Source organism: Amphichorda felina, assembly GCF_050947745.1.
Source record: "Amphichorda felina strain 45539 chromosome Unknown scaffold_3, whole genome shotgun sequence".
NCBI lineage: Eukaryota > Fungi > Ascomycota > Sordariomycetes > Hypocreales > Bionectriaceae > Amphichorda > Amphichorda felina.
In genome coordinates this window covers 2,078,357-2,105,247 of record NW_028145047.1, presented here as the reverse complement: position 1 = coordinate 2,105,247, position 26,891 = coordinate 2,078,357, and the positions used below count along the sequence as shown (strand labels likewise).

Sequence of the window (26,891 nt, the reverse complement as noted above, 5' to 3'; positions counted from 1 at the left end):
GCAATTGCCAATTGGGTCAGTTTGGGTGGGTGACGAGTGACGAGTGACGACACCGGCCTTGACCTTCTGAACCTCCAGCTGCAGCCCCAGGCTCCCAATCATATAAGCGGCCAATATCGAATCCATCCGTTCGAATGCCACATGTTCGTCCCTTTTCCTAGCATCTCCGTGAAATCCTCGACCGTTCGCTCTTGTTTTTGTTGAGGCCGGCACGGGCATTGCTGCTCCTCCTGCGTACCAGCCACCCGGCCAAATACGGCCAATACGCCCCTCTGGCGCGCCCAGACGAAGAGGTCAAGCCGTGAGCCGACTCGAGAACAAACACCCCCCGCCCTAGCAAGATCCATCGTGGGACCTCGCCAAATGGGCCTGAAAAAACCGCTCCTGGCGTGTATGAAAAGACCCCGTTCCCCGTCAACGCACGACCACGACCCACGACCGAGCAGATTTTTTTGCTTCACCTTCTGCAACTGGACAATTGCCATTGCCCACTTACGTACTTTTCGGACCCTGAACAACAAGATGGGGCTTCAAAGACCCTTGACCGCCGCTTCCCATGGATGATCGTGGGACCAGATGAGGGGATTCAGATTTTGTACCAGGTGCCATGTGCCGAGCCGACCGTTGCAACGTGGGACGAGCTGGTTAAACCTGGAAACCTCGGGAGTTGTAGACTCGTAGCTCGACAAGAGCCCACTCTGATCCGCCGCTTACTTCCTGTGATGGGGTGACTACCTGACACATTATCCGTACAAGTCGTAGCAAACACGCCATGCTGATGAAATGGAGAGGTCTGAGCTTCTGCATGGACAAGCGAAGAGGCATTTCGCCCGAGAACGGTGCTGTGCCTTATCATGACATGCTCAAGTTCTGCCGCGTGTTTCAACCACGCTTGACCAGAGTCGCATTGCGTCTCCGGGGAACATGACCATATCCGGGGAGTCCAATCGACGCCTGGCGGCACCAGCACCTCTGGCATGACTGCACGATCCGATGCCCGTACGAGGATATCGCCCCCGTCGTGTTGTGTTACGCGGTACCAAGATCGCAACAAGCATCCCGACAGGCGCAGTGCCTCGATGCCATTCCATTTGCCTTGATCGGCATATTCACGAGCCATTGGGTGCTTTCAAACCTCGAGAATGCCTGTCAATCAATCACTAAACTGGAATTTCTCGACGATGACGCCTCATGTCAAACACAAAACCGTCAAGAGATTACCAAAGCCACCAAAGGGTCCCGGCCCATTCTCGATTAGTGACGCGAAATTGCCACGAGGACTTGAAGGGCCCAAGGCCCCCTATGGCGACGTGCAGTTGGGAATGACGCGTGGGTGCAGCGGCGCACGCATCGGTCAATAGTTGACCTTGGTTCAACGATTTCCCCACCCGCTGAGGCGCCTCAGCTTTGAAGAATCGAGAGTCGGGAACCTATCACATTCATGCATTGGCATAGCCTCCTGCGAACTGGTGTTCCTTGTATCTGCTAGTTCATGTATCTCGCGATGCACGGTGCCGAGGCATTGGGTGAATGGGGAGGCAATTGCTTGGGCCAGCGGCCGATTTGGCGGGTTCGTGAGAGGGGGGAAGATGACGATGCTCGAGTCGCTGACCACCAGACAGGGAGTCGGGAACGGGAGGGGCCAATGGCTGTCCAGCAAGCGCCTTTCTCCTTGGCTGCTCACGCCCAATTCGGGGTCAGCATTCTTACAATGCCATGTTGATTTAATACAGATTCGCCATTTTTCAACGAGCCCGACGACGAATCATTATCCCTCAATGGCAACACGGCGCTTCACTTCTCGCGTCATGGATGGAGCAATCGCCAATCGATCATGGCGACATTTGCAAGAGCAAGGCCTTGCCTAGGCCTTAGAGAATGAGGGATGTGTCCCGATCGAGCGAAGGGACGTTGAAATTCCCGATCTGGGGCTGAATGGAACTCCATATTGGAGCCCAGAGCCCGAGGATAGTTCAGGGCCCAGTGTCAATCATGGGGAACATGAATGTGGGATTGCTGACTGGCGATCGATGGCTTCGAGGTTGATTATCGAGCAGTCGAGTCAACCTTGCGTAGGCTCATGGAGCACGTACGTACGGAGTACCTAACACGTACTCCGTACGATTGATGCAATGGTGCCGATAGCCCTGATGTTTGCCCTACCACCGCCTAGGGTTGAGTTTTGGGGAGGCTGGGAGAGTGAGGGGCCGGAGTGAAGCTTGCGAGGTCGAAGAGCAGAATGGCAGGTTGCTGCATTGAGGCGCCAGGGATGCGGCCACATGTGGTTAGAGCGCAGCTGAGATCTGGGTTCCCTCCCTGGGAGTTCCAGCTTCTGTCCACTGCGATTGCCAACCTCGAACCTGGAATTGATGCATCGATGCAATGCGCCTTCTGCATCAGCTTCTTCATAGACGTGTCGTGGGGCGTCAAGTTCGCGACGCAGGCGCCACCGATCAGCAATACAAGTAGGGAAGGACCGAGTGTCTGACGGCAGCAACAACCCGTGATCCAAACTAATAGTTGAAATCAGCAATCAACAATCAACATACCTACTTCGTAGGGACTATGTGATTTCCACGATAACCCCTTTGACAACTTGTTGACGGACAAGGACCCGAAGCCTCAACTGAGACAATCGAGCCACCCGCCGAGCAAGCACAATCGCATCAGTCACATCATCAAAAAAGCTAAGATCTGTCCAACGGCCAACGCTCCGTGACGAGATCTGCCGTTCACATCTCTTCCCTACAGCCCTAAATATCCCTCCATCCCCCAGCCTACCACACAAGCTCCTCCCCCACCACCATCATGGCCGTTCTACGCGTCTCTCACGCGAGCAGCAGGGACCCCGGATCGCGATGAGGCTCAATCATTGCCCAGTCTGGCCCCGGGACCCCCGAGTTCTTGCTAGTACCATTACCATGTGCGATTGTGGCAATACCATGATCCTGTTTCCGGATTGGTTTGCTGCCTCTTGTCCGTTCCGCCCCCGTTGTAACTCCTATATCGTATCTGCAGCTGTGGCGCCGTCAGCAAGGAACCAAAGTTCCCTAATGCCACAGTCGAGCAGGAGGCTTGCATACATGTACGCAGCAAACAAGTCTCCGATAAGTTTCGGCCTGGTGGTGAGATCAACTTTCCATTGCCCCTCATAGAATTCGTAATTACGTATCATCAGCGTTTCGATGTCCGTACAGCGGAGCGGATGTCCCAACATCAAGGCACGCGATGGAGCCCGCAATCTCCGTGCCAGGTCTTGGCCCCTCGCTCGTCTCTGGTGCCTGGGCCTCTCGCGGCCTGAGTCCCCTTGAATAACACCACCAACACCGGAAGGGCGAGGCAGCCAGTTGGCAGCCGCACGCGGTCCCGACGCCTTGGTAGAAGGCGATCCGCCCGGCTGCATGTCCCATAATCGCTGCTTTTTTCTTGCTCCCCGACTCTTGCCCACGAAACATCAGTTGGTTGAATTCCATCTGCAATCATCGAATCGACTTCCCGTTGGCTCGATAGCACGGCTGAACCGTCTCCCACCATGGGTTCCTTGTCCATCAGTCTTAGGGGACCCGTGTCGCAGTGTCACTCGCCTTGGTTCGGATGCGCCTGGAGAAGCTGCTCCATTCCGGTTGACATCTCCCGTTGACAAGTATCAGCCAGTTGTAGGGTATTTCTTTTCGGAGATATACTTGGGGTCGGCGTGATTCGTCGTATAATGTATGTATTATATGTAGTCTCCTGGTCAGGCGGCCCCCAAGTGCCCGCTACCAGGAGGACCAGTAATAGTTGAGGTACGCGGAAAAACACACGGAATCATGGATGTTTTGCTTTTGACCACGGGAGAAAAATATGCAGCTTGTAATGAAATATAATTATTTACGAAGACGATGCACTGCCGTGAGATAGAGACACTCCGCGTTCTCCTACTCGTATGATGTTCCAGGGACAGCCAAGCGGGATATGAACATTGAGACCCAGGGTTTCGCGGTATTCAACAAAGGTCTCATCATCAATATTTCTCTATGATGTTAGAAGTATAGTCCATATTGCGTAGAGATTCTCAGTAATATGAGCACTCCCTCTGAACAATGCCAGTGTGATATGAATCTCGCCTATAATGACACCTCCGTTTCCCCCCTATTGTCCTCGCCTGCTTGTTTGCCCAGCGCGTTGAGCGTTCCTTTCCATTGTACCCTGATGAGATTCTTGTGGAGAGCACTCCGTAATAGACTGTATACTAGTTTTAGAGCTTGTTGTATTGATGTCGTAGCCTCATCTGTCCTCGGATCGTGGCCCAGCGTCTCCGATATGGATTTGACTACTGAAGCTCGCAACTTGTGGACCAACCATGACTTGGATATATGACTGGTATACTTCCCCATAATCCGCTAAAGTTAAAGCTAGGGGATATCATGTCTCCTTAGACTCGTCTTTGGACTCCTTGGCGGGTCGACCTGGGCCAACTCTTGTCATTCTGTGATAATCCTGCCTCGCCTTTGATGCCTCTGTCTGGATATCCGCTTAAGAGCGTTGAGCGTCGAGGAATTCTAAGAATCCCAAGGACAATATATCAGGACGTGAATGAAGAGGAATATAATATAACCCCTTGAATATCTCAAATCGTGACATCAAGAGCATCTTGACCATGAACAACGGAACAGCTATGGCGTTGACCTGCAGTTCGCCACCAAGGAGCCACTAAAGAATGATAAGAAAGGAACTTTGTTTTGTCGAACTGGCTATCTAAACCTCTATGTACCATACCCAACGCTCCCAAGAACAAAAAAAAAGAATGCCCGTGGTTCATGGGAACAAAGACAAAGCCGCCCAAACCGACCCATTGGTCTCGGTATCGCAAACCAACCAAGCACAACGTAACGCCCATCCGACGACCAAGGTATGCTCTCTGAAATGCACGAGAAAGATGTGGAATGCTCCAGAATTATAGCGGCTATGCCTGTGGTACTTGTCCCTAGCTATGTGGACCACCCGCAGGGCTGCAGAGGCAGATTATTATATATGATTATAGAGGAAGGAAGCATCTTGGTGAAGGAAAGTATCTCGAAAGGTAAAGAAAGCAGCTCAGGAATGCCGATGAGGGCTGCTATGGCTGTGTGACGAGTCACTAGCACGCCGGGTAGAAGAGACATCTGAGGATGGCTCCAAACCTTTGCAGCAGCCCGGCCCCTCGCAGTTATCGATGCACTCGAGGAGGCAGACGTCCGGGTTTGGCTCGTCCAAGGCGCCATTAACTCCACCAGGGCCCGACCCGGATGTGTTCTCAGCGTCATTGAAGTTATTCCCAAGGCAAAACTCAGGCTGGATGGTAGCGCTGTGGATGCCGAAGCCATGAAGACACTTGCGGGCCCGCTTGGCCAGCTCCATGTATTTCTCGCCGCTATGCGAGTCGATGGGGAATGACACTTGGAGGTGCATGCTGGCCACCACCTTGGTGTCTGACAGCTGCCACACATGCATGTGATGGCAACTAACCACTCCGGGCAGCGCCTCTATGTCTTCCCGGATCTCTGGTATGCTGATGTGCTCTGGCGTCGCCTGCAAGAGGACCTTGGACGTGGCGCGAGTCAGCGGGATCGATGTGTTGAGGATGATGGCTGTGATGAAGAGCGAGACTGCCGGGTCGGCGTAGTACTTGCCCGGCCAGTCCGTGAGCCAGATTATGAGTGCCGTTATAATGACGCCGACGTTCCCCAGTGCGTCACCTATGACATGGAGGACCATGGCATTCATGCCCATGTCACCATGGCTGTGGCCATGGCCGCCCTTAGAAGGCTTCTTGGGCAAGGTGTGGTTGTGGCCGACATGGACACTTGAGTCTCGGCGTGCGTGCCTCCTCGAATGTGAAGTGGAGAGGCGACGACCCTGGGATAGTGTTCCGTGAGTGGCCCCGCCGTCCTTGAGCAGAGGCGACTCCTCATCTACATCTTGCTCATCCTGCTGGCATAGGGTCTCTTCCTCGATGTCGTTGCTGATGCTCCCTTCAGCAGCTGAGGAAGATGCGGCCATGCTAGCAGCAATGATGTCCTGCCTGAAGCTGGCTGGATGGATGCTCATGTCCTCGATGGTAGCGAAACGCGAGTGTCCACTCTTGCTGGACCGCCGCCTATCCCTGCCCCTAGACTGCATGGAGGTCCGGCTACCACGAGTATTCGAGTCATCCCTATTGGACGTCTTACCTCCAAAGCGGATGCGACGCTGTGCCTCGGCGCTCTGGGGCATGGTTTGTTCGCCGGCCTGGGCAGCCCGCTCAACGATGGCTTCGGGGAGAACGTTCCCAACGTGGCCACTCTCGTCCGCAGCCTCCGATGTAATACCTCGCGACACTAGGCCCTCCTCTTCATCATGGGCGTGGCTGTGCACATGGTCATGGCCGGCCTCGTCATGAGCGTGGCCGTGTTCGTGATCGTGGCCACCGGGTCCATGGGAGTGGCCATGTCCTCCAAGAACGACGAACCCGACAAGATTGGAGAATAAACCGGCAGAGCCAACAATAAGAATGAGTTTCGGGTTGTCGATCTCGGGAGGGTCAACGAAACGGGTGAGGGCTTCGAGAATGATGGAAACGCAGAGGGCGATGAGGAAGACGGCGTTGAAGAAGGCGCCGAGGATCTCGGCGCGCACCCACTACAGAATAGTCAGAATCGAGAAACAGTAGGCGGATAATAATGGGCAGATGGGACCACTCACGCCAAAGGTAAACTCGTCCGTGGTCGCTTTCTGAGCTGCCACGACAGCCCATAAGCCGATAACCAGAGAGATGATGTCGTTGAGCTAGGTATGTTGTTAGATGATAAATTCCAATGGACTAGGAACACAGAGCGCACCATGTGGAATGCGTCGGCGGTTAGCGCCAGCGAGTGAGCCAGGAAACCGACAATGAGCTCGAGGAGGAAGAAGGCCGTGTCGATAACGATCATGACCTTGATGCGGGTAGACTTGGACCACGCCATCTTGGAGCCGCCGGCCATGGTGAGTGCAAAGACGCGGCGGCAAGCGCGCGCTGGAAACAAAACTGAAGCGTATGGGGTTGGCGATATAGTTGGCGATGGAGATGGGATACGGTGCTGGGAGCGACTCGGACGATGTGGTTGTTTGATGGTGGTGATGTGAAGTGGCGTCAGTCGGGACGGGAAAGGGCCGGGAAAAAGTTGGACTCCCTTCTTAGTCGTTTGGGTGGTGACCAATCTAGTGCTGGACTCCTGAACTCCTGCACTGTCGGCCTGCAGCTCTAACGAACGGTACGAAGCACGTGGTAGGATGAAGGCACTAGTATCCGTACTTGATGCACAAATATTCCCCAGACACGATCAAGACTGTCTAATAACTAGAAAATATTCGTATTTGTTCCAAGCTTTTTTCAAGGTCGCGCTTTGCGCTTCTAACGCAAGGGAAGACGGAGGAGAATGCAGCTTGTTCAACTTGACCCCTCTAATAGTATGCAACGCGTCAGCTAGACCGGGGAGAAGATAAAACGATAATAACAGTCCAGCAAGGCCCAGACCTCCACGGAGTAAGCAGAGTTCGGGCGGTTAGCGAACCAACGGACTTGTCATTAACAGTACCTACCGTACTCGTAGGGCAACTAAAGTAAGTACTAAGTATTAGTAAGTACAGTAAGTTGCATGATGTACAGTACAATCCATCTACCTATATTGATCGCCCCCTTCTCAGGCAGAGGTCCGGAACTTGAACATTTGCCATTAGGATTGATCCCATGTCGAGCTTGGAGGCAACAGTGACGCTATGAGCCAAGAATATGCTGGGTATGAATAGGCTATTGCTTAATTATGCTCCCAGTAGGCTGCGAGGAGATGGAGTTGAATTTAGGCGACCTGTGCACTTATTGACTCTCCGTCGGATCTGGGTCGAAATAACGAGATGCCGGCCATCCACAACCCCCCCAAGAATCTTCTCCCTCGAGACTGTGAAGCCAGCGAGCCTATGCATAGGCCCATACACACATCGGAGAACCGCTGCTCAAGCTTCTTCCATGAAACCACGGCAGAGCTCTGGGTGAGAGTCGACAGATCGGCGAATTGTCCATCGTAGTGTCTCGGAGCTGTTCGCGGCTTGGAATCTGCACGGACCAAGCTTTACTCGGCCGCCAGGACTCGAAGGAGGGGGAAGCATGAGCACATTGGGTTTTCCACCTGGATATTCCTGAAAACAGCGAGGCCTTCGCAAGCGGCTAGTAGTTTGTTCAAACACCCGGAAGTTGACAAGGTTAGCCCCGCTTGCCTGGACCCTCCCGCGCATGCGGGGCAGTCAATCGATAAGGGACCTCAACGGAGCTCTAACCAGGTAGGTGATGTCAGGCATGCCTTCATGTTCGGTCTGCTCACCACCTCGTCGCCTCCCTGCCCATCGGTCCGTCCCGAAACGTGAGGTGATCCTCTCTCATTATTTGCCTCCGCCCCAGCAGAGACCTTCTTCAGCCAGACGGCACAACGGCACCCCTCTCGGCACATGTCCGCGTGGTCCGCAACTACTTCAAGCTTACAATGGGCTCCCGTCCACCAGCCAAGGCAGGGTCGTGGTACGTAGCGGACCCGGAAGAGTTGGAGGAGGAGCTTGACGGATACTTGGGCAATGTTCCCAAGACTATTGACGGCTCCTCTGTGCCTATCCCGGGGGCTAGGGTCATCATCGCACCGTGAGCAATCTATCCCACCTACAGGCCCCATCTACGTTCACTAACCTTGGGTGCCCAGGCATGCGGGCTTCACCTACTCTGGGCCATGTGCCGCGTGGGCCTATAGCTGTCTCGATCTGAGCAAAGTCAAGCGGGTCTTCCTCCTCGGCCCGTCTCATACCTACTACCTCGCCGGCTGCGCCGTCACGACCTTTAACAAGTACAAGACTCCGTTTGGTGACCTGGAGGTCGACCGCGACACGATCCAACGGATCAAGGAAGCCGGCCAGTTTGGTGATATCCCCCCAAGAAAGGACGTTGCAGAGCACTCGCTCGAGATGCACACGCCCTACATCTACAAGCGTATGAAACAGACCTTTGGCACGCCCGACAAGTTCCCGCCCATCGTGCCCGTGCTCATCGGCGACAACGACAGCGAGCAGGAGAAGCAGGTCGCCCGCGTCTTCGTGCCTTACCTCAAGGACCCGGAAAATGCATTCGTCATAAGCTCCGACTTCTGCCACTGGGGGTCCAACTTCTCGTACATGGTGTACGCACCCGATGGGGACTGGCATCGGCTGCAGCGCCTGAGGCCTAGGGATCCTGCCCCAGCCGGAGCGCCCATCCACGAGACGATCCGGCTCATTGACGAGGCAGCCATGGAAGCCGTCAAGAGTGGGAGCCACGACGAGTTCGTGGAAAACCTTGCCATTACCGGCAACACGGTATGTGGGCGGCACCCAATCGGTGTGGCCATGGCGGCGTTGGAGCACATCCGGCAGGAGGGCGGCGCCGGCGACGAGAGCAAGTTCAAGGTTCTCCAGTATCAACGGAGTAATTTGGTCAAGTCCCCGGCCGACTTTAGTGTCAGCTACGTATCTGCGTATGCCGTGGTGTGAGTTATTGCCGGGATCCCTGGGGACAGGTAGGTTAAGTACTACTTGGTCCATGGGGGGGTTAATGAAGTTCTCGCGATTTTCGAATGACTTGAACCCTTTCTTTAAAGTTAATGTGACAGGGGTCTGGTCCTGAATCCCGGAGGCCACTTGAAAGACTTCTGTCAATTGATGAAATTGATTCTGGCACAGGATTCCCCCCCACAGAATTAGGCTCGGATCGCTCTGGGAAACCTCTCCAAGCTGCATGTCAGCACGTATTATTTTTGGGTCAGGCAGCCGAACAGCCTCGACAGCCCCCACTGCATGTGCTGAACAGACCCGATCGCGGCTGAACAGGTGGCGTAGGAGCTGGGGCGTCCAAAATCGAAAGCGCACATGATGAGCGTACGAAGCATCATAGCCGTGTCACCAAAACGGTCACCGTCAAGAGGCCCGGCAATGGACAGAAGTGAAAGGGAATCCACCATGGTGCAAAAGAGCGACGGAAGCCAAAACCTTTTTGAACCAGTCCAGTCAGGCAGGCGCTAACATCTGTGGGCACACTGGAGTCCTGGACCTGGAGTAGGAACAGTGGACGGGCTGAAACAACCTTGAATTTTTGGCGCTGCGACGCTGATGCTTGGTTCTGTGCCTGGCCAATGGGCGGGGCGATTGGGAGGGACCCACCCAGTAGAGATTTTGGCTCCAGGGCCCTCAGAGGGGGGCATCTTTGGCGGGCACCGCTTTTGCCAATGGTTCCAAGGCTCCTAGTGATCAGAAAGACGGCTCTCAACGTGGGCACCGTCGGCTTTGCAGAGGCGCTATGGAGTCCGCAGACGGGACGCCTGCAGCGAGGACTGGAGAAGGAACAAGTGTGAACCAAGATCTGGTCTGGTTTGCCTATTGCGGTTGCCCAAGTTGTCGCAGTCATCCAGGTGCGGCAGCGCCTGATTGGACAGCAAGGTCCCATCTCGGATCCCTCAAGTAATTGAAATGTTCCCTCGGACTTCAGCATCCAGTGATAGAGGTGTGCTGCACTGCGCTATGCTGCGCCCACTGAACTTGACGCAGCCACTGTCGCCGCTGTGGCTCTGGCACTCTGCTGGACCCCAAAAATCAACCCACCCACGGCCCCAACCTGGAAGCCACCCTTGCAGGCTTGTTGGAGGCTTGCACCTTGGTCCGGCCCCTTTTGATTGCCCGTCTGGCGCTCACCACCGCCGTCGTCCCTGTCCTGTTCCGTCCTGGTCACACTCCCGACAATTTGCTTCTCGCGTCTTCGTTTGTCGCTGCCATTTCCTTTCTGTTCCCCGCGACCACAGCGCTGTTCCTTCGATATAATATACCCCGGAGCGTCTTCTTTCAACTCGATTGATTCGATACCCCTGATTCTCAGATCTCCCGAACCGTCAATCGCCAACCAGGCGACGCCTTCAAGCGTCTCTCTACAATGAGTGTTAGTGTCTCACCTCTGTTTTCTTACCGTTGGCGTTTCACTCCAGAGGGTCTGTGGCACGAGGACACTACCCGCCATCTGCCCTGCTGATGTGTGTTCTCGCCTCTGAATTGCCACGCCTCCCTTTCCTCTTCACTGCTAAGACTTGGATTTGGACCTTTCGTACTGACCATGGCACAGAACTACGGCGGGTGAGTTCCGACGGCACGCGCCTCCTTGTCACACGAGCGGCACGCGAGCGAACGATCGACCAAATCGAACGAATTGACTGACAATGGTGATAGATACGGTGGAAGACCGAACCCGTACGACCAGCGGGAGTCTCCCGCCGGCAGTTATGGCGGTGGTTATAACGCACCTCCGAGCTACGGTCAGGCGTCGTACGGTGGTGGTGGTGGTGGCAGCCGATACGACCAGCCTCAAACCTCCATAGATGGCGGCTACGCTGGTACGTGGCTTATCGCGACCGAATGCGAGATCTGAGAGCTAACAATAACAGCAGGATCCGGCGTCGAGATGGCTCCTCTCGCCCAGCACGGCGCCTCTGTCGGCCGCACCGACCCTAACGCCATTCTGAACGAGTGCCGTGACATTGACCGCGGCATTGAAGGCATCTTACACAATCTTGACCAGCTGCGTGCGTTGCAGCAGCGCACCCTCGATGACGCTGATGCCTCCTCAACCAGCGCTGCCAACCGCCAGCTTGACTCTCTCTCCGCCGAGACTATGGTCGACTACCGCACCCTGACTGAGCGCGTGCGCCAGGTCAAGTCCAACCCCGACTCGCGCACGCCCAAGAACAACCCGCAGGTCAGCCGCGTCGACCGCAGCCTCAAGGACGCCATCCGCAAGTACCAGTCGTACGAGTCGCAGTTCCGCAAGCGCACCCAGGACCAGATGGCCCGCCAGTACCGCATCGTGCGCCCAGACGCCTCGGAGGAAGAGGTCCGCGCCGCTGTCGAGGATACGAGCAGCAACGGCCAGGTCTTCCAGCAGGCTCTCATGCACAGCGACCGGCAGGGCCGTGCCCGTGCGGCTCTCAGCGCCGTCCAGGACCGCCACGATGCCCTCGTCAAGATTGAGCAGCAGATGATTGAGCTGAGCCAGCTCTTCCAGGACATGGACACGCTCGTGGTCCAGCAGGAGGCCGCGGTTGCTCAGATTGAGCAGAAGGGCGAGGAGGTTGTCGAGAACCTTGACAAGGGTAACGAGGAGATGGCCGTGGCCGTCGACACGGCTCGTTCTACCCGCAAGAAGAAGTGGATCTGCCTGGGTATCAGCGGTAAGTTCCAACCCATTTCACCAGGCATCCATCCTTTTGCCTTGTACTAACACGGTATCCAGTGGCAATTGTGGTTATTGTGGTTGTCATCGTCGTCATTTACTTCCTGGTCATCAAGCCAGATCAAAATAATGGCGGCGGCGGCGGCGGCGGCGGCGGCGATAACAGCGCCAACAAGCGTGATATCATCCAGACTCACCCCTTCATCACTGGCATCCCCATCCATTCCCGCATCGTCGGCCGTAACGAAGCCAACGACGCCATCGCCCAGGTAGCTAAGTTGGTGCGCGAACGTATGAACCCGCAACTGCCCGCTTGAACACGGGCGCGGACGTGTCGTCGTTTTGCTTGAACTGTTAAAATATTGAGCGGAGGATATTGGAATTGTGCGACGCAAAGCACACAGAGAACACACACTCAGCGTGAAAGAATTTCCTTGGTTACCTATGGATCGTGTATAGAAAAGGCTGGGCCCCTCCCCCCTTGGTGTCTTGATAAGGAGACAGCTAGCTACCTGTTTCGATCTTCTCGCGTCCACGATACACGGCCACGAGCCGGCCGGTCTACGAGAGGGGCCTGCCCGACGTCTTGTTGGATTTTCAGTTGGTCCTTTTTGCATAGTTTGTATACCTTGTCGAGGGCTCCCTTACCGGCTATAAGCTCGGTCGGCCTACGTGTTGTGTGGGCAGGATGGTTCGGCTCTGATTCTCTGGGAGTTTTATACTGCATTTTGGGCGCTGGATACAACTTTATAATCACCATTTCGTTCGTCGCAGATTCAAAATGTGCCCTCTCAAGTGTGGTGATAAGTGATGTTCCAAATCAACTACTAAGCATAAAATATCTAGTCCCCTAACCCGTACGCCAAACTACAGTTCCCGCTTGGTGTCTGTTTCACCGTGTAGTGCCATCATAGTTATCGTTATCATTTTAGGAGTTGAGTTGGTGGCGAGTGAAAGATATCTGGTACCCGCCGGTGTCAGTACATTGGCATCATGCCCGGATGGCCAGGCAAACCTGTTCAGGGACTTACCGTGACCTGTCCTACATGGCGACGGCACACAAGTACCCCCGTAGGGGAGACAAGGAGGCTCCCGATATATACGGAAGACGTTGCTCTGAAGCCGTATTCCCACCCCCAGCTCATATCAGCCATCATCAGCTTTGTTGGTCCCCGCGGCCCCTCCGCCAGAGGCCTGACCCTCCGGGCCTCCCTCCTCGCCACGCTTCTCCCCTACGCCATCCTCCTCGCGCCTGAGCACCTCCTTCCTCCTCTCCCCCTCCCCAACGACCCTCTTCATCACCCCCATCCTCCTCTTGAACTCCTCCATCAGCGCCTCCACATCCTCCGTCCCGCTACCCGCCGCATCGGCAGACGGCTTCTTCACATCCACGGGCTCGCGCTCCACGCCCTCGAGACGGAGCATCCCCTCCCCCTGTTGCTGCTGCGTATGCTGCTGCTGTGGCGACGGCTGCTGCCCCTGCTCCTGTCCCTGCTGTGCCTCATGCTGCTGCTGGAGCTGCGCGCCCGTGACGGCAAACTCGGGTGTCAGGCTGGACGCCCACGCGACGTCCCAGCCGGGCCCGCCAGGACGGGGGGCCAGATCGACGATGAGGGCGCGGTCGGGGTTGCCGCCCGAGGTAGAGGGGGAAGATGCGGCGGCTGCGGCGGCGGCGGCGGCGGAGGTCAGGATGGCCGGGTCGTCGTCGGAGAAGAGGTAGTGGACGCGGGGGTGTATGGTGGTGTTGGTGGAGGTGTTTGTGAGGAGGGCGAACAAGGGCTCAAAGGGCGGGTGAGAAGCCTGGGGTTCTGCGGAGGTTCGGCCGTCATGGTGAGGCTCTGGGCTGGTTGTTGATGGCGCGGCGGGCGCGGGAGCCTCCCTGCCGGTGTCGGACATGTTGGGAGGTAGGTGGTGGACGGTTGGGTTTGTTGTGGACGATGCGTGTCGGGTTTATGGGGGGAGCAGATGTCGCACGCGGAGCATCTTCAGCGCCGACGAAGCCCTGCCAAAGCCGATGCCATGGGGTTGGATTGATGATGGTGATGGTATTCGTGGGTGTTGCTCCAGGGAGCTTGCAAGGTCCAGGTCGACATTGATGATGATGATGGTGGATGCGTACAGGGATCAGCATTCACCAGTTCAGCTGTGCACAGCAGTCAGCACTACTACTCCGTACCTTAGGTAGGTACTGCCAGGCAGCACCAACACTCGTACACGTTACCTACTATTGACACGTGAGGCGGTCGGAGGAAGGAAGACCAGGTACGAAGTACACAGTACGTACCCAATTGACATCCTCCCAAGACTCTCCTGAGACGCTCCCAAGACGCTCCCTAGATGTCGTCACATTCGATCCATTCGACCCATTCGTCACTGGCGGCTGCCCTGACATGTGGCAACCCGCAACATCCTCTACACCCTCAACCCTCAGCGTTGCATTCCACGACCTGGCATGCCTGGTCGATGCACCTCGCCCTCTGCCGCTGGGCGATCCTCGCCTGGCGGTAAGAGCCCATGCAGTAGCTTCGGGAGCTTTATGCGCCGCGCCTTGTGACGTCTTCCTCGACCACGACGACAGCTTATCCTTGCCTACTGTGTAGGTGGCGCTTCGACCGGTCAAGCCCCTCCTTGGGCATGAAATTTGACAAGCTGAGATGTGATGGGAAAAACGCCTGCCCGTCTATTTCACCTCTATCGTGGGAATATCACCAATGCGTCTCCTCGCCCTATAAAGCTCTTCTGCCATACGGCCCATGCCGCTGCTATGACTGAGATGGAAATCATGCCGTAATACTTTTGCTTTTAAAACCCAATCACTCCAAAGTTATGCGATGCTATTGTCACGCTGTGCCGCCTCTTTTCGTGTTAAAAAGGAAAGGAAAAAAAGTCCCCCAGACAAACGCCTTTTTCATGCCATACCGTCATCCTCCTCCGTCTTCGCCTCACTTCAAGCAGGCGGTAAGCAAAACGTATAAGATGATGGGTGCTATTGTTCCCATCAAGAAGTGTGTAAAGCGCGGAATCCAGCCGCAATGAGGCTTCTTGATTTATCCTTGGAGTCGGCCGGGGCGTTCCAGTAGAAGAGTCCCTAGACATCATTAGCGGTCAGCTTCATCCCGGGGAGGCGTAGAAAAGCCAGGGGACGCGAGCCCATGATGAAAACGTACTGCCAATCCCTTCTGCTTGCAAAATGCAGCCTTCGTCTGGACCGTCTCAGCGTTGTCGTACGTGACAAATCCACCGTCACCACCAATACACTGTGCAGCAACATGGCGTTTGTCGACGGCCTCCCTAGTCCCTTTCCGGGGTAGCTGGTTATATTCGAAGGCACCTTCCTCTCCGCCTCCGCCATTGAAGCGCTGGCCTGGGCCAGCAGCGTTGAGAAAGCTTCGCCCGTGGGTAGGTATTCCAAGAAGAATCTTCTTTGCTGGGAATCCATGAGACATCAGATGGGCCACGCCGGACGAGCCCGATGTCTCTTCTTTGTTCATCGCGTAGAGCTGAGCATGGTGGCCGCTTTTGGGGCTCCAGGGCCCAAAGAAGTTGTAGGCCATGAGGTTGACATAGTCGAGATACGTGGCGGCTATCTTGAAGTCGATAAGCTGAAGGATAGCGCGAGTAGCGGGCAGAGCAGCCGTGAGGATAAAGCGTTCTTGCGGTAGGTGGATGCGAATCGCGGCCAGAAGGGTGATTAAATCAATGCCTTGCTGAGAATTGCTAGGGTACTCCCATGCGACTAAACAGAGGCAACAACTGAATCAGCCTCGTTGGATACTCTCGATGCACGGTTTGGGACGTTGCCGGAGGAAACTCACTGTCGACTCCATCCAGACCAGAGGCTTCGACCAAACCCAGGGCGGAGCGGCCAAAGTTATCTCTGTACGAGGCATTGCCCGCCACAATGGGAAATACGTCCGCCGCTGGCCCGCCACCTATGGACAGGACAACCTGCAAATGAGGATTCTTTTGCTTGAGATGCATCAGGGAGCCCAGGCCTCCTTGAGCTCCGTCTACAGGAGCTCGGGCGTCAGCCCACTCATCGCTCAGCTATACAGATCCCATGCGTTAGTACCCTTAGATAGCTGCGGCCAGAGGCTTAATTGGAGGCTCGCCAAGTATATTGGTACTCACAGACACGCTGCCATCTTCAGAGACCCTGGCATACGCGTAGTAGACGTGGTTGACGCAGCTATAGTTGAGCATCCCCGGTGTGTCGCCTTCGCGAATGCAGTAGTTTGGGAAGTAGACGGCGTTGGTGTACATGACGTTGGCCATGCTGCTCGCGATACGCGACCTTGCCGAAGATGAACTCATGGTGGGCACTGTAGCGGTAGCTCCCGAGGCGCAAGACTAGAGGCTTCAACGAGCATCAAGTTGGAGACGTGATCATGGGTCAAGTATAAGCCGGGCTTGACGAAGAAAAGGGAAGCAGACGGTTTTGCAGAAATCATGACTGGATGGTCGGCCGAGGCCGGTTGAGACTGAGTGTCGAGAGAGAACAGCGCACCACACCAAACGCACAGGTCGGGCACCCAGGGGTCGCAGACGTCGGCGAGATGCAGAGACGCAGGCCAGTCCTCCGTTGGTGTTGTGGGTTAGCGGACCCGGACAAGAAGCTGGGACGAGCTATATAACGGGGTTTTCATCTCGAGAACGGTCAGCGTCCTCGGAGGATGCAGGTGGGCTGGCCCGAAGAGGGCACTTGTCTGATGCGTTGGCTCTTACAAAAACCAGCCCTAAGAAGGAATTCGACAGGGTCGTAGGCTCAACCAGGCTCCGGTGGGGAAAGAGTTCCGTCGTGGCACTAGGCAGACTTCAAGTCATTGTTTTCCTCTACTTGACTTGATAGATAGCGTGCCACATCCTAGGACCTAGGCATCCATGTCGGCCGTGAAGGGGCGTCGTGCGACTCGTGCCTCATACTTGAGTGACCTGGAAAGGGGGATGCAGCGCCAGATGCATGACATAATTGCGGGGGGAATGAGGGAGAGCAGGGACCCAGAAGGTGGAATACATAAAGAACTTATGCCCTGTCCAGTGCCAGGCGGAGGCCGAACAACGGATGCAGCATTCGTGTCGATTAGTAGGCCGACGGAGCCTTGTGAGAGACACCCATTCGTTGAGTAAAGTTCCCCGCTTAGCACCATTTTGGATTCGAGATCCGCAGAGGACAAAGTAGCTGAGTACCTACTGGGTACCTAGATGTGCCTCGAGGGGCGCCATGTGGGATATTGAAACTGGGACTGGATCTCCCCAAGGACCTCTGAGAGACAGGCAAATTGTTATGCCATGTCATGCATGGCCGCCGTGGCCGTAGCAACTTTCACATCCCACCACTGTCTCAGTCGAGTCTCTTGCGCGCAGGGAGCTCTGGGGTCCGCTTGCTGGCGGGTGGCTTCATCCCGCTGCTCTCAGGGAGCCTCGTCTGAATCCTACTCAGGAGACAGGTTCATGTGAAGCTCGCCCTTTGTGGGAGGGGCTAAGGACCCTGTCACCATTTCAGGTGCAGCCAGCCCTCACCTGGTCGAAGCTGGAATGGCTTGCGGTTGAGAAATCTTGGCCGATGACATGCGCCGAGGGTACAGGGTCCGCAATATGCAGAATGAGATTCAGCCAATTCCACTTACATATGTACATCATCCAACGATTGCCAAACGTTGTATGATCAGCATGGGAAACCCCCAAATCCAATGCGCCATGTTTCAAAAAAGAAGGAAAAATTGTTTCTGCCTAAGTGAGATTGTCTGTATGTCGGTCATTATAAAAACAAGAAGCGTTGGGCTGTCCTGGAGTCTCAAGTTCAAGTTGAAGGCTGGGATCTTTTGCCCTCATGCCAGATAAAGATGCGCGTTTGTGCGGCTCCTTCGATGGAAGCTTCGACGAATTTTGGAAGCTCGAACCAAGCTCGAACCATCTGGAGACGGAGTCTTTTGGGCCGAGCTGAGACCGAAATGTTCCACTAAACGTTTGTAAAGGTTCGGGTGATTGCCAAAAGGCCCTAACCTTGTGGTGCTATTTATTCAGACGTTACCGTAATTTCGTCCTTTTGTCCTGAACAAATTTCAAGCCTAGCATTCTATCCGAGTGCATAATGGTCGGTTTCGGACTTCATCACAGCACGGACTTGGAAGCCACTCCAGCAACGGGGATTCTTTTTGGCCCCATCTTCGCATAGGAGGCCCACCGACACTGTCCCTCAACAGACCTGCGAACTCGGGGCATCGGTTCCAGACTGGCTTGGATGCGAGGAAGGGGTGTCGTGGGGTCTGAAGGACCAGAAGGGCCAGCTTCTAGAAACCATTGGGCGCCCTTCACCGAGACTCTAGATATTGTGGCTTGATTCGCAGGATCTCGCTCATTTCCTCGACCCAGCCAGGGCCCGCCAGAATGGGCTTCTTTGGCGGTTTTCAAATCACGGACTAGGAGCTGGTGAGCTGTCTTCCCAAGCCTCCGAGGCGGGGCCCGAGACCGCGGCACCAACACCACGAGTCGGGGCAGCCTGCTGGCGGTAAGGACGTTGCGGTCAACGGGGCTTCTGGAGCACGTTTGAGCTTCTGCATGGCCACGCTGGCAAGCCGTGCCCCTCAACGCCAGGCGTCCAATGCTCTGCTTCGACGATTCAGCGAGTGGCTAGACCTGACATGGTATGAGGTCATTGGAAACGGGACCCGGTCTCCTGCAGTAGTGGTCGATTCTCCATATTACTCACACAGGCAGGTCGGGCAAGTCGGGGTCCAGGGGAACGTGATTTGCTCCAGGACAGGAGGCGGGACAGCGAGACAGTCTTGGCAGATGAGCCACGTTGCGTCGCGAGAGCGGCAAAATTCTCGACATGGAGGATAGATAATAATCCCAATATCTCCTGGTTGTAAATCTTGGTGCGCAGGAGGCCTGGGCCAATCTTGATGGCTCTTGTTGCACAACTGGCGCTATTACTTTTGCCTACCTAAACTGCGAGTCTTGTCAACGAGATGAACCTCCTCCAAAGCAGCCGGAGGATGGTGACGACAGTGGGAGGCGGCTGGACCAACCTTTCTGCACATGTGTTGGCTCGCTGTTGCCGACTGCCACAGACTGCAATGGGGTCCAAGTCGAACAGTAGGCCATCAACGGTGGGCTGATGAAGACCGTTTCGGACGGTCAAAGGACACCGTTGCAGCCCAGAGGCCAGCCGCTCCGGGTCTTCGCGAGAGGACGAGTAATAGATCCATAGGCGCGATGCAGCCAACATGGGAAGGATTTGCTCCCATCTATATTTGGATGCCGTGTTGGCGAACACACGGCGCTTTGCTGTATGGGGCAAAGGCGAGAGATGCTTCAGCACCGCCGCTGTCGTTCCGAGAAAAGACTTGTTTGGAAAGGAAGGCACGAAGTAGGGTAGGGTTCGAGGAGGTGAAAACATGGCAGATCTTGCTAGGTAGCAGGCTGTGTTTCTTTCAAGTGCAGCACTGCACTGGCAGATGCGCAATGCTGGGTTGGCAGGAGCCCAGGGGGAAGGTATTCCTGAGACGGATCAGGCGAGGGATAAGGTAGTCCGCCAACACCAAGTACGTATTGGTCCTTGGGCTCCTTCCTTCCTGGCAACAAGCTCAATGTACTCGTCCCTGGCCGCCCTCGTCTTATTCGTTACTGTTTAAGTACTACTACTACTAGTAGATCAGTAGCACTACTATGCTTGGTAGGTGCAGCTTCTACTACTAACATTGGATACCTGGTAGCTCCAAGGTGACGAGTGAGAGACCACGTGCATCCATCGCAGTTTCCATCACATTCCGGGTGAGACAGAGATTCCCCCGACCCCAGTGCTATCAAGGTGATATCACCTGCTTGGCTGCCTAGACGCCTTACCTACAACATCAAAACCCCCAACACTCCAGCCAACACGCAAATCACAGATGGCCAGGCTGACAGCTTACTCGTACTGGTACAGGGTATCCGTGCCTTCACCTAGAAAATTGAAACACGTTTCATCCTCGCGAGGAATAATAATATCATCTCCAAAAATATATGGCCGATAATAATGCCTACCTACGAGTACTATAGGTAGGCACGGCTGAGCCCTATTCTGGGAGCTGTTGGGCGCCGTAGGCCTTCTCTCCCGCCCACGACTACTGCTACTTGTGCATGCTCCGTACATGCGTATATGTATGTGGTTGATCATGTGGTGACCTATTAAGGCGAGCGGCACGGCTGAGCTGATGTCTTGGAACGCAAGACATCAGGGACCAACAGAGGTCATTAAGACTCGGAAGATAACCCGGGAGCCGGAGCGTCATACTCGCCCACTCACTAGCGACCTAGAGGCACACGATATGCGTGTTTGCTCCCTTCTTACCATTGTTGTCTGCCATTCAATCCCCATTTGGGAAGCATTCGCATGCCTTAGGGGGCCCATAGCTGCATAGTCGAATCGCAAGCTGCATTGAGGCGCCGAACCCGACCAAGCACACCACCTTAGCCTCATCTACGGTCTCATCACCAACAACACTGCGCCCCTGCACGCTGATTGGGAACATCACCCACATCAAGCTCTCCATGCCACCATCTTCACAATCCATCCGTTGCGGCGAGGCACACAAATCTCTAAGGTTATATGGCACGCAAGTCGCGGCTCCTGACCAGGTGTTGGTTCACGACTGGACTCGTCTGACCTCAGCCGCACTGGTCGGCCTCGCGTCATGGTCTGACGCGCATGTCCGTATGACTGCGGGCTGATATCTTGTACCACGAGTATTATCACTCCCAGAACTGGCCGACCACAGGAATGGGCTTGTCACACGATACACATGGGCCCGCCAACAGTACAAGCCCACGCTGCCTCGATTCGACGCTTCCGGGCTAGTGTACCGAGGGGATGGTTATCAAGAGTCTAGCCTCCAGGTTGCACAAGGTTTTGTAGTGGTGGTGAGGCACAATAGCAATCCTACGGTTGCCACTAAGCCCAATTGTCCAAGGCTAGCTGGCTTCATAATATGAAAGCCCGGGGACGTGAGATCTCTCAGCCGTGCCCTCCTCTGTTTCTATTTTCAAGACCCGTTATAGCGTTCTCCCCGCAATCATGGCCGAAGACCACTTCTCCTTCTCCTTCATTTCAACGGTGTCAGATATAGAGACTATCCATACTCCACGCACCGGCCAGCATACCGACGACTTTGACCTGCTTCTCGAATACAACGAGTATGTTGATGAAGAAGGTCAGCTCATTGACTGTGCCTCTGACTGCTCCACCTCTCTGGCGCCCAGCGTCTACCAGCACGAGTATGACCATGGTCGTCGATACCACAGCTACAAGAGCGGTCGCTACCCACTGCCCAACGACTCGTTGGAGCAGCAGTTAGAAGACCTCAAGCATCATCTCTTGCTGGAGCTGACGGTGAGACTCCTAGACTAGCTTCGTGCTTGGGCTTGACATGGTTGACCAGTGCTGACGAATACTTTGGTAGGAGGGACACCTCTTTCTCTCGGACATTGGTGAACATCCTCAGAAAATCATTGATATTGGAACTGGTGCCGGTGAGTCGACCCCGTATATACTTTCTTCCATCCAAACATATCCCCTTTCTGACCCGCACCCAAATAGGAACATGGGCGATTGACGGTAAGTTCTGCCTGAGCTCGCTTGCTCTCTGGTTGTTCAAACTGACGGCGATAGTCGCGGACAACCATCCTGGCGCCAGCGTGGTTGGCACAGACCTGTCCCCAATCCAACCCTCCTGGATGCCAACGAACTGCCGAATGTTTGTCGAAGACTGCGAGGAAGACGAGTGGCTTCACGGAGCAGGGTTCGACCTGGTCCACCTCCGCTCCTTGTCTGGCGTGCTTCGAAATCCAGACGCGTTGCTCGATGGGATCTACAAGTGCGTCGGTTGAAGCTCCTTGGCGGCCAACCCCTTTACTGAATGATGAACAGGAACTTGAGAATGGGAGGCTGGGTCGAGTTCCAAGACTTCGCACCTGAGATATGCTGCGACGATGGGACGATGAAAGCCGATGACCCCCTCAACAGGTTTACACAGTTGGCTGTGAAAGGGATGCGCAAACTAGGCTGTCATAGATATGGGGCTCAGGACATGAAGGATGCGCTCGAGCGAGCGGGATTCGTCAATGTCCGACTCCATACAATCAAGGTGCCCATTGGGCCTTGGGCCCGGGACAAGAGGCTCAAATCTGTTGGCGGAATGATGAAGGTGGCGGTCTCTGAGTCTCTAGGGGCATTCACGGCCAAGCCCTTTAATGCGCTGGACATCCCGCTGAGAGAACGAAAGGACCTGACGGTCGAGGTAAAGGAGAGCCTGGAGGACAAGAGAATTCATCGCTATGTCAAATTTTGTTTTTGCTACGGGCAGAAAGGTCCCGAGATGAAGTCGGACTTTGAATCGGGTTCTTGAAGGTTGACATCGATTCTTCATGGGCTGGGAAGCACACACGCAGGGACTCAGATTGGCGTATGAGGAGATGGCCATTAGTACATATAACGACGCAATGAATTTCAAGTATGATTAGCTGAGACAATCGCCTTGGTATGGTAAAAACGGCGAGAAGGACCGAGACTGGATTCCAAGTCCCAGAAAAGATTGCCCCACCGACCGTTGAAAAAATACGCGAGGTGGTATCCGTATTATAGTCGCCACGTCGCTAAGCGCGCTTAACGATTCCCTCGCTCGGGCCTTGGTGAAAGAAACCAACATGCATTATATACGTAGTATCAGCATTTTTCTTTATTGATATTATGATGCCATTGTAGGTACAAAAATACTGCCTTATGTACCAATTGATATTCTCCGTTATATTATGAATATTGTTATACCTTGTCTGGAACCATTCTCATGTATAGCATGATGATCTTATTATGGTGCTTAATATACTGAGGTGGTATCAGTACTGCAAGGTCCCTCCCTATGCTCTTTTATATGAACATCGTTCCTGTGTTTTCACGGGCGGCACAATAAGAACTCAAGTAGTAGGGAAGATGTCTAAGAGAGTGGTACAATCCAGTCAAAATGGGGAACATATCTATACAAATGCCAATTAATGCCCCGCCCCCAAATGATGTTTTGATGTTATTCCCGACCTCTGCCTAGCCCAGTCCATCCGGGTCGAGTAAGGTACTTTAAGGTATGTATAGTGCCTCTCCAAACTCCCCCAAAGCCTACCTCACTGTGGTAGTTGTGTATGATTCTAGGTTGACCTTTTACTTGAAAAGACTAAACATCTACTCTGGTCTCCAAATACTAGATTTTAAGAAAGACTACCCAAACGCGTCGATATGTACGGTATTGGCTGGGTAAGAATGGGTACAGCTGTTCGAGCACCCCCATGTATAGGGTACGTACGTTGGGGAAGTGGGTGCTGACAAAGTCGAAACCAGCCGCCCAACGTCACGCCTCCAAACGGCGCGCGAGCTTCGCATTCAATCCAGCTCCATCCATCTTCTCTCGAAACAGTCTTCTTACCCATTCCACCACTTTCCCACCGTCATAGCTGCCGCCACCACCACCGCCACCACATATATACATAGGCATCGCGAAATACTCGACTGCCCACATTGCCACCTACTGCGGATTGCGAAACGACCGAGACGTCAAACACGCCTGAGGGCACGTCGACCGCCCGTCATGGCTACCGCGACGTCGACCCAGGCCGCCGCCTCGGCCATACTCAGCCACACCGCTCCCACATACAACTTCCGCTTCTCCCCCTTCCTCCGCCAGGCCTACCAGGTCGGCCTGTCTCCCGACCGGCCCATATGCCGCTCCTTCCAGACAGGCACGTGCCCCAACGGCACCCGGTGCCCGGAGCGCCACGTCTCCGCGCCCATCGCGTCCTCGAGCGACCCGTCGGCCCCCGGCGGCGGCGGCGGGGGCAAGCAGCAGCAGGGTGGGCTTAACAGTCTCGTCTGCAAGCACTGGCTGCGCGGGCTTTGCAAGAAGGGCGAGCACTGCGAGTTCCTCCACGAGTACAACCTGCGCAAGATGCCCGAGTGCAACTTCTTCATGCGCAACGGCTACTGCTCCAACGGCGACGAGTGCCTGTACCTGCACATCGACCCGCTGAGCCGCCTGCCGCCCTGCCCGCACTACGACATGGGCTTCTGCCCGCTGGGCCCTCGCTGCGCCAAGAAGCACGTCCGCCGGAAGCTGTGCCCCTACTACCTGGCCGGGTTCTGCCCGGACGGCCCCGAGTGCAAGGCCGGCGCGCACCCCAAGTGGAGGAAGGACCTGGAGAGGCCGCGGGCGAGGAGCGAGGAGAGGGCCGAGGAGGAGGCGAGGCAGATGGAGGCGGCTGCGAGGGAGGACGAGGGTGATAAGATGCGCGACGGGCAGATACCTCCGAGGGACCAGGAGGGCCGGTTTGGAGGGCACCGCGGGAGGGGAGGCGGTGGTAGGTGGAGAGGAGGGGGGCCAGGAGGAGGAGGTAGGGGCCGGTATCGCGCCAGGGGCCATTAGGGACGTCGCGATGCTAAGGGCCTAGTTAACGTGGAAGGCTTCGGCATGGCAGCATCTGTTCGATATGGGATCCGCAATGGGATCCGAGAAAAATCATACATACTCAGCGCCCCTGAGCTCTCTTCAACTGGAAAGGCAGAGGGATGGGAAACGGGCACAACTGGGATTATATAGGGATGAGAGGAAGCGGCTGCAATGGCTACGAGGGGATCGGTACCTAAACGAATCGGTCGGGCTCATATATACCAGGAGTTGTTGGACAGTCACATTCGGAAGAAATACATCACATATTATGCATCATCATTGACTGGTCTCACTGACGGATTGGTGCTATGAAGTAGATGTTTATTTCAAAAGGGAGTCGTGATTTCTCTATGGCCAAGGTCCATCCTTCATGTTGCATTCATCATTAAAAATGAGGTGATAGTATGTCCCAAAAGAGAGGAGATTAAATGGTATGGGTTATAGTTGCGGAGGCGACGGAGCCCAGATGTTGCTGTCCTCCGACCTCCAGACGTTCTTCTCGGGCGTCACAGCGACAAACTCGTGCGACGCCGACGTCTCCTCGCCATCCTCGCTCCCATCGTGCGAGGAGCCCTCGCAGGAGCTCGTGCTCCACGTAGACAGCTGGTCGACCCTGCGGATACCCATCATCCACGAGACGAGGCCGCGCGGTGCCCAGCGGCCGACGAAACCGTAGACACCAGCACCGAGACCCACGCGGACCGTGTCGGCTGCCATGGAGCCGTCAATGACGTCGAAGACGGCATTGTGCAGGTGGCGCAAGGAGCTGCCCTTGAGACCGCGGATGCGGCCGCCCGAGATGGCAGAGGTGGTCTGGGCCATGAAGTTGCGGCCGTAGACGTGACGGGCGCCGTCGGGCCAGACCAGTGTGTCCTCGGGGCTGCCGGCGTGGGCGTGGGAGAGGGCCTGGCGAGCCGGGACGAAGCCGGAGAAGTCAAAGGTGCCGAGCTGCATGTGTGTGACGGGGATATCGAGGGGTCGCAGCTCGGCGGTGAGGACCTCGGTGAAGGCGGAGAGGGCGGAGCACACGGTTGCCTCGGGCGCATGGAAGGGGGGGTTGATGGAGGAGATGATGGAAGGCGTGAGGACGAGGACCTTGGGCGGAACCCACTTCTCGCCGACGGCCTGTAGACGGGATGTGAGGAGTGGTAGGAAAGCCTGGATTGTGAGGATAGGCTGGAGGAGGTGGGTGTTGAAGAGGTCGGCGAAGCTGGAAGGAGGGATGGTGGCGATGGGCGAGGTCTGGTAGTGGAGGCTGGGGATGAGGATGACAGATTTGAGCGTCAGCTGGTTGGGTTTCATGTTTGGCGCGGGGGCTTGTGGTGATTGTAGATGCAGAGCAAAGCGTTCGATGGCGGAGCCAGCACGAGGAGGCTTATCAGAATTGTCAGTACAGCCGCACAGCGCATCTCCTTTTGATTGCAATGGGAACATACATCGGTTGTGTCGATTGTGAGCGGCCGGATATCCGGCCTAGCGAGAGCAGAGACGGTAGACTCATCCTCGACGGCATTGCAGACGACGTATACAATGAAGCCTCGCCTCTCCATGTCCAGAGCAAGAGACTTGGTCAACGGCAGGGCCGCCGAACCGGCAATGACAACCACCTCTGTGCGGCCGCCATTGCGCGCCTTCTTGGCTCTCCGGGTCTTGCGCAGATACCGGCTGCGCTTGTAGCCCTTGTAGATGACGGTGCCACAGGCGAAGACGATGACACCCGTCAGGATCTTGTGTCTTGCGATCCAGTCCTGGACTTGTTCAAGCCGCGAGGTGGCGATGACGGCAACGGGGGGCTTAGGCGGCGGGGAGGGCCTCACAGAGCTGGGAATCCATGGGTTTGAGGAGAGCGTCTCGCGGACATAATCGGCAGCCTGGTCGACATGGACGTTGATGAAGTCGGCGGCATCGTTGGAGTAGCGACGGAGGTGGACGGGGATGCTGGAGAGCTGAAGCGGTGAGGTCAGCACAGTAGACGGGGGGGTTTGATAGGAGGAACTGTGTATGGCGAGACTTACGGCATCCAGGAACTGCTGGTCATCAGCGGACATGGTCGGTGTGTGGTATCATGGGGTGGATGGGGATGGGGATGGAGCGAGCGAGGATGCTGTTGGGCAGTGTTTTTTGTGTTCGGATGACGAAGTTGAACTTCAAGCAGC

The 26,891-nt window shown here is 55.5% G+C and overlaps 8 protein-coding genes across 8 annotated transcripts; 4 read left to right on the top strand and 4 right to left on the bottom strand.

Annotated features, from left to right (window-relative positions):
- Nucleotides 1-5,076: 5,076 nt before the first annotated feature.
- On the bottom strand, nt 5,077-6,983 carry ZRC1 (cation efflux protein; the record flags this gene model as incomplete). The annotated part of the gene is made up of 3 exons (XM_083192812.1): nt 5,077-6,639; nt 6,703-6,786; nt 6,840-6,983. 3 exons carry the CDS (start codon nt 6,981-6,983, stop codon nt 5,077-5,079), a joined length of 1,791 nt encoding a protein of 596 aa, XP_083051869.1.
- A 1,533-nt stretch (nt 6,984-8,516) lies between these two features.
- ACO1O0_003357 (MEMO1 family) lies at nt 8,517-9,546 on the top strand (the record flags this gene model as incomplete). The annotated part of the gene is made up of 2 exons (XM_083192811.1): nt 8,517-8,668; nt 8,727-9,546. 2 exons carry the CDS (start codon nt 8,517-8,519, stop codon nt 9,544-9,546), a joined length of 972 nt encoding a protein of 323 aa, XP_083051868.1.
- A 1,429-nt stretch (nt 9,547-10,975) lies between these two features.
- ACO1O0_003356 (t-SNARE) lies at nt 10,976-12,582 on the top strand (the record flags this gene model as incomplete). Its single annotated transcript, XM_083192810.1, has 5 exons — nt 10,976-10,981; nt 11,162-11,172; nt 11,266-11,429; nt 11,484-12,263; nt 12,326-12,582. The coding sequence occupies 5 exons, from the start codon at nt 10,976-10,978 to the stop codon at nt 12,580-12,582; spliced, it is 1,218 nt and encodes a 405-aa protein (XP_083051867.1).
- An 829-nt stretch (nt 12,583-13,411) lies between these two features.
- ACO1O0_003355 (uncharacterized protein) lies at nt 13,412-14,161 on the bottom strand (the record flags this gene model as incomplete). The annotated part of the gene is made up of 1 exon (XM_083192809.1): nt 13,412-14,161. One exon carries the CDS (start codon nt 14,159-14,161, stop codon nt 13,412-13,414), a length of 750 nt encoding a protein of 249 aa, XP_083051866.1.
- Nucleotides 14,162-15,263: 1,102 nt separating this feature from the next.
- Nucleotides 15,264-16,579, bottom strand: ACO1O0_003354 (glycoside hydrolase superfamily; the record flags this gene model as incomplete). The annotated part of the gene is made up of 4 exons (XM_083192808.1): nt 15,264-15,353; nt 15,433-16,001; nt 16,081-16,312; nt 16,397-16,579. The coding sequence occupies 4 exons, from the start codon at nt 16,577-16,579 to the stop codon at nt 15,264-15,266; spliced, it is 1,074 nt and encodes a 357-aa protein (XP_083051865.1).
- Nucleotides 16,580-21,323: 4,744 nt separating this feature from the next.
- ACO1O0_003353 (S-adenosyl-L-methionine-dependent methyltransferase) lies at nt 21,324-22,653 on the top strand (the record flags this gene model as incomplete). Its single annotated transcript, XM_083192807.1, has 4 exons — nt 21,324-21,638; nt 21,709-21,778; nt 21,918-22,122; nt 22,176-22,653. 4 exons carry the CDS (start codon nt 21,324-21,326, stop codon nt 22,651-22,653), a joined length of 1,068 nt encoding a protein of 355 aa, XP_083051864.1.
- Nucleotides 22,654-23,880: 1,227 nt separating this feature from the next.
- On the top strand, nt 23,881-24,711 carry YTH1 (uncharacterized protein; the record flags this gene model as incomplete). The annotated part of the gene is made up of 1 exon (XM_083192806.1): nt 23,881-24,711. The coding sequence occupies one exon, from the start codon at nt 23,881-23,883 to the stop codon at nt 24,709-24,711; it is 831 nt and encodes a 276-aa protein (XP_083051863.1).
- A 462-nt stretch (nt 24,712-25,173) lies between these two features.
- On the bottom strand, nt 25,174-26,783 carry ACO1O0_003351 (DUF1776 domain-containing protein; the record flags this gene model as incomplete). The annotated part of the gene is made up of 3 exons (XM_083192805.1): nt 25,174-26,109; nt 26,172-26,681; nt 26,751-26,783. The coding sequence occupies 3 exons, from the start codon at nt 26,781-26,783 to the stop codon at nt 25,174-25,176; spliced, it is 1,479 nt and encodes a 492-aa protein (XP_083051862.1).
- Nucleotides 26,784-26,891: the final 108 nt, after the last annotated feature.